Below are 14,648 nucleotides of genomic sequence, written 5' to 3' on the forward strand. Positions count from 1 at the left end.
CCACAGAGCAATTGATACTGTTCATCAAGGTTTTTCTAACTGGTTAGTTCACTAACCAGTTTATACAGGCTCACTTACGAAGTTATGGTTAAAAGGTTAAAAAGTGGTTGGAAAACTCTTTACAGAACAAGAATATTTTAAGTTCAGAGATTCTTGAAAAATCACTAATTCGTATACAGAAAGAAAAACTATTCAGTAATAATTATGAAATGATTTATGTGGTAGATTTACAATCATTAGAAAAAATGGGAGTGGTTGCATTTTAGAAGTCTCTCTTGCTGTAATAAATTTGTATTTACTGTTGGTAAGGAATGTCTCATCTCTAATATTTGTAGTATTGATATTTTTAGTATTGTGTTAGTTGCTTCCATTTGAATTTATTGCCATACTAAGCAATGTTCTTTAGTAATCACTTGTGGTAACCATTTTATATAGTGAAACAACTGTAACGAAAATGATTAGAGGACCTTTGGGCTGCATGCAAATCAGGTCGTTCAGGTGCTTTTGAGCATGATAGCACACATCACTTTGGAGGAGCAAGAACCCCTTTCTGACGTGTACGCACTTGTTATTGTTCAGCCTTTATATGAGCTTTGTCTCTGGTTTCTCTTAAAGTTCGAATGGTCAGCAACAGCACATGTTATCAGAACATAGCTGCAGCTTTATGTCATGTTCGTCTTAAAGGCCGGTATAAGACACAATATCTGCTTCTCATTAATAGGTCTCTAAAGTTGGGACATTTTTGAAAAATTAGTAAAATTTGTACCTTTACCCGAATGAAGTACGGTAAAGAAGAACTTGAAGAGCAATATAGAGATGTTTCAAATGTCTTTCAGCTTCTTGGAATGGTTTCCGTGAAAAAGACCGGCCGAATTACTTACCCAGTCTTGTCCCAATAACAGCTCTTGACAACTGTGACCTTAAAATACGTAAAAAAAGTATGTCTCATGCAAGAAGTGTCAGTATGTAGACTAAGGATTCCTTAATAAAACTGCAGCCGCACCATACAGAAGGTTGATGGGGGATAGATACAATATGGACAATAACAATACTGCACATGAGAGTCAAAGATGTTTATTTTTAAGATTTGGCACTGTTATTGTCAGGAATTTAATTACCAAAGTCGTGTTATTGACAGCTATAAGGTGAAATTTTGGAATAACGCCTGTGAACTGCCTCAGCCTTAGGAGCTCCCAATCTCATTTTCACTCTCTAGCCCATATCTTTATGAGGAGCTGGAAGAGCTGGAGTCAGATGCGGAGTCAGATGCAGAGTCAGATGTGGAGTCGGATGAGGAGTCGGATGAGGAGTCAGATGTGGAGTCGGATGAGGAATCAGATGTGGCGTCGGATGCGGAGTCAGATGCAGAGTCAGATGCGGAGTCAGATGTGTCTTCCTCGGCCGCAGTGTCTGCTGATGCCTGTAACATGCCACAATGACTGCAGATGTCACAATCACATGTATATGTTTGAAGACAGTCAATTTCATTATTACAAATTATCATACTACTTCTAAATAATACAACTTATTAGCCTACATTTCATGATGGTTCAGTATTGTGCTCACAAATTCATCTCTATATAAAATTACCGCTCATTTGCAAAATGGCGTAGTATTTTTTCCTTGAAGTCCTCAGTCTTAAGACTGGTCTGATTCGACAGTTTATGAATTCCTCTTTGTGCCAACCTCTTCATCTCAATGTAGCACTTGCACCCTACGTCCTCAAATGTTTCTTAGATTTATTACTATCTCCATGTTCCCATAATGTTTTTAGCCTCTACAGCTCAATTTAATACATGGAAGCTATTCCCCGATATGTTTAAACATCTCATACCACCCTGTCAGTGTTTTCTGCATTTTCGTTTCTTTTGCAGTTCTCAGAGAAGCTTCTAATTTCTTGTTGGTCCACCTAATTTTTAACATCCTTCTGTAGCACCACATCTCAGACACTGAGCTACTGTTTACATTGTTAGATCTTTCTTTTATTTCTTTTACTGCTTCTTCAATGTTTACATTGAACAGGAGGGACAAAAGAGAACATTCCGCCTTAAACCACTTTAGACCCGAGTGCGCATTTGCAACCAAAACGGCTTTCCAGAATTGTATGAGCCCGTTTCGGAATTTTTCGTCCACGTGATTTCCTCTCCGTCCTGACAGACGAAATTGCTAGGAGCAGCGGAAGTGAGGTCCCCCATATGTAGGGAAAGAAATGTTACAAATTGAGCAGCCCCTACTGTTTTATGCAGAATACTCACAACATCTGTACAGTAATATTATGCATATCTCACGTATTGGTGCTACAACACGGGTTCATATTTTATGGAATATGCAAACCACCAGTTCAGCTGCATCGTATCACGAGGCTAGTGAAACTGTTCTGGTATGTGGCAAAAGAACTCTATAAGAGTCCTGATACTTCTCCCCTGACGATTGTTGAGTGCAAACTTGTGAATATCAAAGAATTTTAAATTGCCAAACAATGCCTATGATACATGTACTAAAAATGTCAAACTGTCTCGATAATTCTATGTTACTGGTTTCGGATGACAATTTGGTATCTTCAGGTGTATTTTCGTGCTAGTTGTATCTAAGTCACATCGTAACGAAACACGGCATCAGTCAATAGTTAGGACCTACTGCTATAAGACGGTGTCTCCAATGTTTTGCTAATTAAGGATAATGAACTGTGCGTCATGAAAAATTCCGCATACAGCGTTTGACAATACATATTAGCTTAATAAATCATTATACTTTTCAAAACTACCAGGTATCGACCAGATTGTTCCTTTGTCACCTGTCGCTCTCGTTAACCAACATGTGATGTTCATTTCATATTACAAGTATTTTGTTGAGAATTCTTCATTAGAGGAAAGAGACACCTGACCGGCTTAACAATGATCAACTAATTAAAAGCCTAATATTAAAAAATAACAAGTCGGGAATTATAAAAAATATTAAGTAAGATTAATTATTGAAATTATTAATTTGTTTGTTCATTCGTGTGACAATTTTTACATATGTATTGTTTGTAGAAATAGATTCGACCTGAACTGATGTTTGTTTAAGCGTACACCATTCAAATATAAAATAGCTACAGCTTCGTTTGAATCACGGTAGCGTGTCACTAAAGTACTGGAACACCTGAATTGTCGATTATCCCGCAAAATTCCTTTTACGAAATTGCAAGGTCCAATATGAACCGAAAAACTTAGAGATGAAACCGATAGGCACTACTGCCAAAGGGATCGCGAAGACATGGTTAGATTGATTGTAGTATGCACAGAGGCCGTTAAGCACTAGTGCTTCTCGTACTCCATATGCGATTGGAATGGGAAGAAACCCTGGATATATGGTACAATGCTAAGTACCCTTCCACATGCATCGGTTTGCGGAGGGTTTAAGTAGATGTGGAATAAATATCGTTCTACCACTGGAAAGCTATCTCTCCGCCAAAGAACTAACGGCTACCGTCGAGCCTGTGGTTACTTGTCATTTCGTTACAGAAAACTCGTTATTGTGGCATTAATTGTCATAAATACTTTGGTAAATCGACCGAATAGACCAGCTAACTATAATGCGCAAATTCTCTTATAAAGAATGTATACTGTAAGTAAGTAAAGTGTGGAATAATTTCTTATGTGCTAAGAGGCAGACATGAGAAGTGGCTACTCACTGCAGAGCTGCTGTCGTCAGCAGAAGCGGTGGCGTTGGCTGCGGCTTCGCTGCTACTGTTGGTGACCTGGTTAATTGCATCTTGTATGCCCTGGTTGATGTTGTTGGCAATCTCTTGGGCTTCGTCTTTCATGTGCTCGACGGCATCTTGGATCACGTTAAAAAACAAGGGTGTCGCTGATATCTTGAATAGAAAAAGGGAGTAGCTTGTCATCATTATCGCATCTCCGTTCACTTTTGTATGAGCATGAGAAACTGAGTATCAACCTAACAAATCACAAAGAAATGTTCTTTTAGGAGTAAATATGAGGTTATTAGTCCTAGGAGTATAAGTGATATAAGACTGCAGGTTTTCGGGGCCGACGTCTGGTGCTAAAATCTGTGTCGTCAGGCCACATGGTATTCGTCTTCAAATTTCTCCGTTCTTAGACTTTTTGAGCCCTCTTCGGATTACTGAAAAAGCTCCAAGGAATGGTAATGTCTGAGGAAATTTGAAGACGAATATGACCCAACGACTCAGATTTTGCCATCAATTGAGAGCTATGACATTTTTTGTTTCTAAACAGTGTCTTTCGTGACATAAAACACCAACTCGCAAAAAAAAAAAAACATTACTACTGAAGCAGTTCAATAATATATTATGGAATTCCTGAGGAAAATGCGTAAGGATGGCAGGATGTCGATCTGTATAGAATTTGCAACTGAATAAGCTCCTGTCACAGCCGTTATACGCCAAACCACAAAAAAGACTGTTCCCACTGACTGGAAGAAATCAAATCTCACACCCCTCTACAACAAGTATAGCAGAACTAAGTCTGTAAGATATTGTCCAATCTCATTGAAGTCCATTTGTTGTGAAATCTTAGAACATATTCCTAATTCAAACACAATGAGTTATTTCGAAGAGAATGGCCGCCTCCATGCTAATAAACAGGGATTCCTAAAACATCGATCTTGGGAAACACAACTAGGACTTCCCTCAGGTTTCATCCTGAAAGCCATGGATCAAAACAGTCAGTTGAATGGAGTGTTTCTTGGATTCTGTAAAGATTTGGCTCGGTACTACACCAAGAGTTCTTAACAAAAATACTGTTATATGGATCAACAAACAAAGTTTGTGACTGTATTGAAGATTTAGTGATAGATAAGACGCAAAATTCTATCTTGAATGGAGAGTCATTCACAGAAGTAGAAGTAAACTCAGGCGCGGCCAAGGTATGTTTGGTGGGATCCTTGTTGTTCCTGCTGTATATTAGTGAGCTCGTAAACGACATTAACAGTAATTTCAGACTTTTTACGGGTGATGCTCTTACCTATTATTAATTAGTATCTGACAAACGGCACCATTATACAGACAAATCTTGATAAGATTTTAAAGTGGTGTAAGGACTGACAATTTGTTTCTAATGTTCAGAAATACAAAATTATGCGCTTCATAAAAAGAGAGAGAGAGCATTGTGTCCAATTACCACAACATCTACGAGTCATAACAATAATGTCAGTTCATACAAATACTCGTGTGTAACAATTTGCAGAGATATATGATGAACTGATCCCACAGTTTGAGTTGTTGATGAGGTACGTGGCGGACTTCAGTCCATTGGCTGGATACTGGAGAAGGAGACTGATTGTAAAGCCCTCGTGCGTTCCTTTTTAGAACACCGCTTACGTGTCTGCGCCCCTTACCACATAGCACCAACAGGACATGTTCCCCGTACATATTCCTCGTAGGAATTGTCACCAAGCTTGTTTGAGTCACGGGAGGGCAGCACAGAAATACTGGAAAACCTGAACTGGTACTCTGTAATATGGACGCTGATTAATTGTGAGAAAGTCTAGTTAAAGAGTTTCAAAAACCAGTAGTAAGTGAATCCACCTGTTTCTTCTTCTCCTGATTCCAGATGGCACCTTTTGACATAAGTAGGCGACAAAGAAAAATTAGATAACTATGTACACAATTAGAAACTAGTTACACGCACCAACTAAATCCTAATTCTTATTTGTAAGCCAGAGCAGATTGCCTTCATTCTAACAAGCTTAAAGTTTCTTAAGTGAAAATACGGTATAGAATTTGTGTTTCACTGTCGCTCCAGCGCCTTTCCTGTTTTCGTTGTACACATAGTGTTGCTACAAAGCGTGATATAGTGCAGCCACTGAGAAATAACACTGCAGACAATCTAAGATGTAAGCCTTCGTAACGGCAGCATTTTTCACCTCTCAAACTCCCTAAACTGAGGCCTTCTTGTGTTTCGAGGTTACAGCAATGTTTGGGAACTCTGACTTATAAAATATCAACAAGATTACATAGAAATTAAACATGACTGGAAAAAAGGGAGTAACATTCAAGTAGCACAAATAAAACCAAGAAGAGTTTCGAAGCACAGATAATTAATCGGAGGATATATGAAAAATACGCAGAGCACTCAGAAGAAAAAGTGGACAAACAATCACTACACAGTGGGCATTCAACATGGTTAAGATGACCTATAATAGAACAGTTATTGGCAAGAAAAGTGAAATCTAACATACCGCAGATAAATGTAACCGTATAATTAGTGGTAAGTTAAAATATTCGGGTACTGTACAACACTAAATGTTCACAAGAGGAAATTTGGGGAAAGATCCAAACGGAAATTTAACCAGCCCAGTATGGTACCTAAAAACTTCTGAAACTTGAAGAGACACCTGGGTCAAAGCAGCTTGCTTTAATAACAACAACAAAACAGCAACCAAAACAAGAGTTCTAAAGTCAAAGAATCGGCCAGCTACATTTCCCCATATTTAAGTTTTTTTTTTTTTTTTTTTTTTTTTTTTTTTTTTTTTTTTTTGTCATCAGTCTACTGACTGGTTTGATGCGGCCCGCCACGAATTCCTTTCCTGTGCTAACCTCTTCATCTCAGAGTAGCACTTGCAACCTACATCCTCAATTATTTGCTTGACGTATTCCAATCTCTGTCTTCCTCTACAGTTTTGCCCTCTACAGCTCCCTCTAGTACCATGGAAGTCATTCCCTCATGTCTCAGCAGATGTCCTGTCATCCTGTCCCTTCTCCTTGTCAGTGTTTTCCACATATTCCTTTCCTCTCCGATTCTGCGTAGAACCTCCTCATTCCTTACCTTATCAGTCCACCTAATTTTCGTCTATAGCACCATATCTCAAATGCTTCGATTCTCTTCTGTTCCGGTTTTCCCACAGTCCATGTTTCACTACCATACAATGCTGTATTCCAGATGTACATCCTCAGAAATTTCTTCCTCAAATTAAGGCCGGTATTTGCTATTAGTAGACTTCTCTTGGCCAGAAATGCCTTTTTTGCCATAGCGAGTCTGCTTTTGATGTCCTCCTTGCTCCGTCCGTCATTGGTTATTTTACTGCCTAGGTAACAGAATTCCTTAACTTCATTGACTTCGTGACCATCAATCCTGATGTTAAGTTTCTCCCTGTTCTCATTTCTACTACTTCTCATTACCTTCGTCTTTCTCCGATGTACTCTGAAACCATTCTGTGTACTCATTAGACTATTCATTCCTTTCAGCAGATCATTTAATTCTTCTTCACTTTCACTCAGGATAGCAATGTCATCAGCGAATCGTATAATTGATATCCTTTCACCTTGAATTTAATTCCACTCCTGAACCTTTCTTTTATTTCCATCATTGCTTCCTCGATGTACAGATTGAAGAGTAGGGGCGAAAGGCTACAGCCTTGTCTTACTCCCTTCTTAATACGAGCACTTCGTTCTTGATCGTCCACTCTTATTATTCCCTCTTGGTTGTTGTACATATTGTATATGTCCCGTCTCTCCCTATAGCTTACCCCTACTGTTTTCAGAATCTTAAACAGCTTGCACCATTTTATATTGTCGAACGCTTTTTCCAGGTCGACAAATCCTATGAACGTGTCTTGATTTTTCCTTAGCCTTGCTTCCATTATTAGCCGTAACGTCAGAATTGCCTCTCTCGTACCATTACTTTTCCTAAAGCCAAACTGATCGTCACCTAGCGGATTATCAATTTTCTTTTCCATTCTTCTGTATATTATTCTTGTAAGTAGCTCCGTTGCATGAGCTGTTAAGCTGATTGTGCGATAATTCTCGCACTTGTCAGCTCTTGCCGTATTCGGAATTGTGTGGATGATGCTTTTCCGAAAGTCAGATGGTATGTCACCAGACTCATATATTCTACACACCAACGTGAATAGTCGTTTTGTTGCCACTTCCCCTAACGATTTTAGAAATTCTGATGGAATGTTATCTATCCCTTCTGCCTTATTTCACCGTAAGTCCTCCAAAGCTCTTTTAAATTCCGATTTTAATACTGGATCCCCTATCTCTTCTAAATCGACTCCTGTTTCTTCTTCTATCACATCAGACAAATCTTCACCCTCATAAAGGCTTTCAATGTATTCTTTCCACCTATCTGCTCTCTCCTCTGCATTTAACAGTGGAATTCCCGTTGCACTCTTAATGTTACCACCGTTGCTTTTAATGTCACCAAAGGTTGTTTTGACTTTCCTGTATGCTGAGTCTGTCCTTCCGACAATCATATCTTTTTCGATGTCTTCACATTTTTACTGCAGCCTTTTCGTCTTAGCTTCCCTGCACTTCCTATTTATTTCATTCCTCAGCGACTTGTATTTCTGTATTCTTGATTTTCCCGGAACATGATTGTACTTCCTCCTTTCATCAATCAACTGAAGTATTTCTTCTGTTACCCATGGTTTCTTCGCAGCTACCTTCTTTGTACCTATGTTTTCCTTCCCAACTTCTGAGATAGCCTTTTTTAGAGACGTCCATTCCACTTCAAGTGTGTTGCCTACTGCGCTATTCCTTATTGCTGTATCTATAGCGTTAGAGAACTTCAAACGTATCTCGTCATTCCTTAGAACTTCCATATCCCATTTCTTAGCTTATTGATTCTTCCTGACTAAGGTCTTGAACTTCACCCTACTCTTCATCACTACTATATTGTGATCTGAGTCTATATCTGCTCCTGGGTACGCCTTACAATCCAGTATCTGATTTCGGAATCTCTGTCTGACCATGATGTAATCTAATTGAAATCTTCCCGTATCTCTCGGCCTTTTCCAAGTATACCTCCTCCTCTTGTGATTCTTGAACAGGGTATTCGCTATTACTAGCTGAAACTTGTTACAGAACTCAATTAGGCATCTCCTCTTTCATTCCTTGTCCCAAGACCATATTCTCTTGTAACTTTTTCTTCTACTCCTTCCCCTACAACTGCATTCCAGTCGCCCATGACTATTAGATTTTCGTCCCCCTTTACATACTGCATTACCCTTTCAGTATCCTCATACACTTTCTCTATCTGTTCATCTTCAGCTTGCGACGTTGGCATGTATACCTGAACTATCGTTGTCGGTGTTGGTCTGCTGTCGATTCTGATTAGAACAACCCGGTCACTGAACTGTTCACAGTAACACACCCTCTGCCCTACCTTCCTATTCATAACGAATCCTGCACCTGTTATACCATTTTCTGCTGCTGTTGATATTACCCGATACTCATCTGACCAGAAATCCTTGTCTTCCTTCCACTTCACTTCACTGAGCCCTACTATATCTAGATTCAGCCTTTGCATTTCCCTTTTCAGATTTTCTAGTTTCCCTACCACGTTCAAGCTTCTGACATTCCACGCCCCGACTCGTAGAACATTATCCTTTCGTTGATTATTCAATCTTTTTCTCATGGTATCCTCCCCCCTTGGCAGTCCCGTCCCGGAGATCCGAATGGGGGACTATTCCGGAATCTTTTGCCAATGGAGAGATCATCATGACACTTCTTCAACTGCAGGTTACATGTCCTGTGGATACACGTTATGTGTCTTTAATTCAGTGGTTTCCATTGCCTTCTGCACCCTCATGTCGTTGATCATTGCTGATTCTTCCGCCTTTAGGGGCAATTTCCCACCCCTAGGAAAAGAGAGTGCCCTGAACCTCTATCCGCTCCTCCGCCCTCTTTGACAAGGCTGTTGGCAGAATGATGCTGACTTCTTATGCCGGAAGTCTTCGGCCGCCAATGCTGATTATTTATCAAAATTTAGGCAGAGGCGGGGATCGAACCCGGGACAGAAGACGTTTTGATTATGAATCAAAGACGCTACCCCCCCCCCTTTTTTTTTGTAATCTCATTTTTGTTCGTTTTTCGTTCGTTTCATCTGCTCGGTGCGGACGTCGCGAGATAGCCGTTTATGTTCGTTATTGCTCGATTAACTCAGTTTTTTTGTTACAGAGGTCAGCTAACCCTCTGACCGAACACGCTGAGTTACCATGCCGGCGAAATTTTACCCCAGGGAAGACTTGAACCAAGGAACGCTCGTTCCGCAGTTGCTCAGGCTAACCACGGGACCACGGCGCTCCTGTCCCTTAGACCACGGGTACAGTTTAAGCTGTATACACATGAAGAAATGAGTACATTTTTGGCTAGTCCTAATATCAAATAAAAGTGGACGAGATTATAATTGCAAGAACCAAATATGAAAAATTTTTACAAGCAAAGCACAGAAATATTAATATGAAGAATAACAGCTATGTTAGTGTAAGGATTTAAAACTACTCAAATATTGGAGAAAATAACAGTATAACTTAGCTCTATAAGGAAAATGTGCGGTTTATCCAACTACCTCGAAGATTTTCGTTTAGGAGAAGTGAAAAAGTGAATGTTTAGGATTTTAAATATAATTACGGTCAAGCAGCACGAAGTGACGTTATATTCTTAGAGTGAAGACAATGGTGACAGATTGTAATGGACATTATTTCATTAATCACGATCGACGAGGTAGACGTCTGCAGGTAAATTAGAAGATGTTAGAGCCACGTTCCATATACCACATACCATATGGCCGCGTACTCGACCGTTTAGAGGTTTTTACTTGACTACTTATTTCCATCGAAGAATATCTCTGATCTGTAGAATGAAAAGTAAGGGCAAGCCATTTCATCTACATTTAAGAAAACTTATGCTGTAAGCCAGACTTTTAATTTTCATGGGTAGATTTTAAAACAGTTTTATAGCTGTATATTCACTATTTTCTGTGCCAAAATTAGAGTCACTAGAAGGAAGTACAGTTCTTTTTCCTTCTGGTGTTGTATTTATGAATATCTCTATTATTTTCTAATTGCAGTGGGTTTATCAACGAATTAATATATTTAGATGTTGTGTTTATTAATTCTAATTGCTTCAGTTGATGTCTGATAATGTACATGTGTGATGCCAGCACACATTTTTTAATTCATTTCTGTTGTGTAGTGCATGATCTTTGCATAAGCCAGATTTACGCAATACCTTATCCCGCAAACAGAAGTTAATGAATATATGCAAAAATGTTAACTTATTGGTGCCAAGTAGACAATTTTTCTTATGGCAAAAGTAGCTGAATATAAATACGTTATCAGGTCTGCCTTACGGTTTTTCATCAATGTGAAGCCCGAGAACCTAGAATTTGTCTATTGTCTTTTGTTGGCAAAGCACGTTAACAGCAGAAGGAATATTTTTTACTGTAAAACTCTGAATTAGCTGCGAGTTTAATACAAAATAAATTAAAAGATAATTTACTATCCCTATTGATGGTTCTATTTTCTGTTTAATTATTAATAGGTTCTGCAGCTTCGAATTCTAATTTGGTAAACGGAGAAAAACAGTACTGAACTATCATTCATATGTTATAGAGTTGATATCTGTAATGTACTATCCATTCAGAAGTGAAGAGACCATGGAACCAAATACGAAATTAAGACTGTAGGAAACAGCAAAATTTTTCTACAAAACAAAAAAGTGATTCGGATTTCCGAATGGACAGAGATATTATAGGGGAAAGCGATTACTAATAGTGTCCTGCCAGCGATGGCAAAGAAGTTGCAGAATAGCAGTTAAATTATAGTAAGAACGATGTCCAATGTAGTAATGATACAGAAGATTACGATTATGTGGCCCGGTTCCATGAGAAAATAACGCAGTAAGATTTGTAGCTTTGTCTTTCCAAGAAACAGATAAAAATGTTTTAGTGTAGTTACTAATTTCTTTTAATTGGATACATATTCAGATGCATCAGGTTAGGCATAACGATTTTGTCGCTCATTTGACCACAGAATAAACTAGTAGTTTAGGATTTACCTGAGCCACTACGGCCAGAGCGAAGACAATCACCAGTTTGGAAGTCATTTTGTTTAATCGAAGACTCGACGCAACTGCCTATCGCTAATAATCGCGGGGTATTTAAAGGGCAGGCGCCGTCTGTAGCCGCACGTGTTCGCGATTTTCGCAGGTGTCTTACACTCGTCATCTGCAAACAGCAGTCCCTGTGTTTCTGATTACTCAGGTGGATGTATTCTGCCAAAAAATAACTGGTGTTTCTTTGTCATGCGCCAACATGTGGCTCAGAAAGGAAATTTTTCACTGTTCGTGCCTTACAAAATAACCGACGTCATGAGCGGGGCTTCTATATGGAACGAATTAGTCCACTTTTGATGATCAGGCCGTCGGACACGGGGGTACTTGAAAGGAACTCGTTTATGACGCTAGTTGGCGTCACGTCGCTTGTTGACCGTGACGCAAAGGGAAGGGTAAACGGTATGGTTGGTGGGTTTGCTAGTTGCCAGTGACGGTATGTAGTTCTTCAGTCCTGCGGAAAAAACTGCGTTTTAACGATAGTCAGTGAACAGCTTATTAATAATAAATTTGTGGCAGAAGCTGAAAAATGTCCCGAACTGTACGATTATATGCTTACTGATTACTCACGAAAGGGCATTACTGAAAGACCATGGAAGAAAATTTGGAAAGAAGTTGTAATGACAGGTAAGTTGGTTCAGCTATATAATAAATGAGCAACGTCAGCTAGATGATATAACACCTACATCCATTTTTTCTAAAACTTCAATCTTCTCAATGTGGTTACGAATTGGTTAAGCTCTTAAAATATTGGTTGACATCATTGAGTACTCGTTTTCCAATGTTGATGATTCGTCAGATTCACGTGCACCTCCTTCGAAACATTCCGCATTCTACATCTACATCTACATGACTACTCTGCAATTCACATTTAAGTGCTTGGCAGAGGGTTCATCGAACCACAATCATACTATCTCTCTACCATTCCACTCCCTAATAGCTCGAGGGAAAAACGAACACCTAAACCTTTCTGTTCGAGCTCTGATTTCTCTTATTTTATTTTGATGATCATTCCTACCTGTGTAGATTGGGCTCAACAAAATATTTTCGCACTCGGAAGAGAAAATTGGTGACTGAAATTTCGTAAATAGATCTCGCCGCGACGAAAAACGTCTTTGCTGTAATGACTTCCATCCCAAGTCGCGTATCATATCTGCCACACTCTCTACCCTATTACGTAATAATACAAAACGAGCTGCCCTCTTTTGCACCCTTTCGATGTACTCCGTCAATCCCACCTGGTAAGGATCCCACACCGCTCAGCAATATTCTAACAGAGGACGAACCAGTGTAGTGTGAACTGTCTCTTTAGTGGACTTGTTGCATCCTCTAAGTGTCCAGTCAATGAAACGCAACATTTGGCTCGCCTTCCCCACATTATTATCTATGTAGTCTTTCCAACTGAAGTTGTTCGTAATTTTAACACCCTTTACTTAGTTGAATTGACAGCCTTGCGAATTCTACTATTTATCAAATAATCGAATTCCAATGGATTTCTTTTGGAACTCATGTGTATCACCTCACACAATTTGTTATTTAGCGTCAACTGCCACCTGCCACACCATACAGCAATCTTTTCTAAATCACTTTGCAACTGATACTGGTCTTCGGATGACCTTACTAGACGGTAAATTACAGCATCATCTGCGAACAACCTAAGAGAACTGCTCAGATTGTCACCCAGGTCATTTATATAGATCAGGAACAGCAGAGGTTCCAGAACGCTTCCCTGGGGAACACCTGATATCACTTCAGTTTTATTCGATGATTTGCCGTCTATTACTACGAACTGCGACCTTCCTGACAGGAAATCACGAATCCAGTCGCACAATTGAGACGATACACCACAGGCCCGCAGCTTGATTAGAAGTCGCTTGTGAGGAACGGTGTCAAAAGTTTCCGGAAATCTAGAAATACGGAATCAACTTGAAATCCCCTGTCGATAGCGGCCATTACTTCATGCGAGTAAAGAGCTAGCTGCGTTGCACAAGAACGATGTTTTGTGAAACCATGCTGATTACGTATCAATAGATCGTCCCCTTCGAGGTGATTCATAATGTTTGAATACAGTATATGCTCCGAAACCCTACCGCAAACCGACGTTAATGATATAGGTCTGTAGTTCGATGGATTACTCCTACTACCCTTCTTAAACACTGGTGCGACCAACAAAATTATTTTTAAAGTGGAATTTTAGGTGCCCATTCGGTAGAGCTATCGAAAGTCGACTCACGCCCCGTCCGCACAGCTTTAACTTAAAATACTAAATTTATTTTGAAAAGAACCTATAGGCTTGAGGCATAAAATTTGTGTGGGAGGCGTCGAAACACCCAATTTTATACTATTAAAAGCTCCTAGTTTACTGCAGAAACACGGTTTTAAGTTGCAAAAGAAATACAGACAACAGTTATGTAGTGTACTGCAAGTGTAATTTGAAGAAAAAAATAATTACGTGGATGAGAGCGAATGAACGAGAAAAAATACAGTGAACATTCTTTTTTTCACCTTTCCCCATTCTTGTTGTACCATAACATTACGTTATCGCGTGCAAGTAATGAGTGAAAACAGCGCATCTCCGATAAATCAAAATACAATGGTGCTCACAGTGTGTTTATATCAAAAGGCAGTCTGAGTGGATAAAACAAAAATAACTGCCAAGAGTCAAAGAATAGGAATTAATTTGTGTTACTTAATATGATTCAAATATAACAGTGAAACAAATGTTTATGTGCAGTATTTCCAATAACTCAGATGCACTTGGTCTGAGTAATTTGATAACAGTTTCTTACTA

General features: G+C 39.2%; 1 protein-coding gene across 1 annotated transcript; it reads right to left on the reverse strand.

The window, feature by feature from the left end:
• Nucleotides 1-1,058: 1,058 nt before the first annotated feature.
• LOC126327121 (clumping factor A-like) lies at nt 1,059-11,886 on the reverse strand. The gene is made up of 3 exons (XM_049995825.1): nt 11,804-11,886; nt 3,674-3,856; nt 1,059-1,420 (listed from the first exon to the last, which is right to left on the reverse strand). Exons 1-3 carry the CDS (start codon nt 11,849-11,851, stop codon nt 1,226-1,228), a joined length of 426 nt encoding a protein of 141 aa, XP_049851782.1. The 5' UTR covers nt 11,852-11,886; the 3' UTR covers nt 1,059-1,225.
• Nucleotides 11,887-14,648: the final 2,762 nt, after the last annotated feature.

This window comes from Schistocerca gregaria, chromosome 2 (assembly GCF_023897955.1).
Source record: "Schistocerca gregaria isolate iqSchGreg1 chromosome 2, iqSchGreg1.2, whole genome shotgun sequence".
In the NCBI taxonomy this organism is placed as follows: domain Eukaryota; kingdom Metazoa; phylum Arthropoda; class Insecta; order Orthoptera; family Acrididae; genus Schistocerca; species Schistocerca gregaria.

Bases quoted from the DNA above. Each gene is read 5' to 3' on its own strand.
- LOC126327121 (XM_049995825.1), bottom strand. From the start codon at position 11,851: ATGACTTCCAAACTGGTGATTGTCTTCGCTCTGGCCGTAGTGGCTCAG. The intron at 3,857-11,803 runs GTAAATCCTAAA...TTTCTATTCAAG, and splicing joins CTCTGGCCGTAGTGGCTCAG to ATATCAGCGACACCCTTGTT. The intron at 1,421-3,673 runs GTGAGTAGCCAC...GGCATGTTACAG, and splicing joins CTGACGACAGCAGCTCTGCA to GCATCAGCAGACACTGCGGC.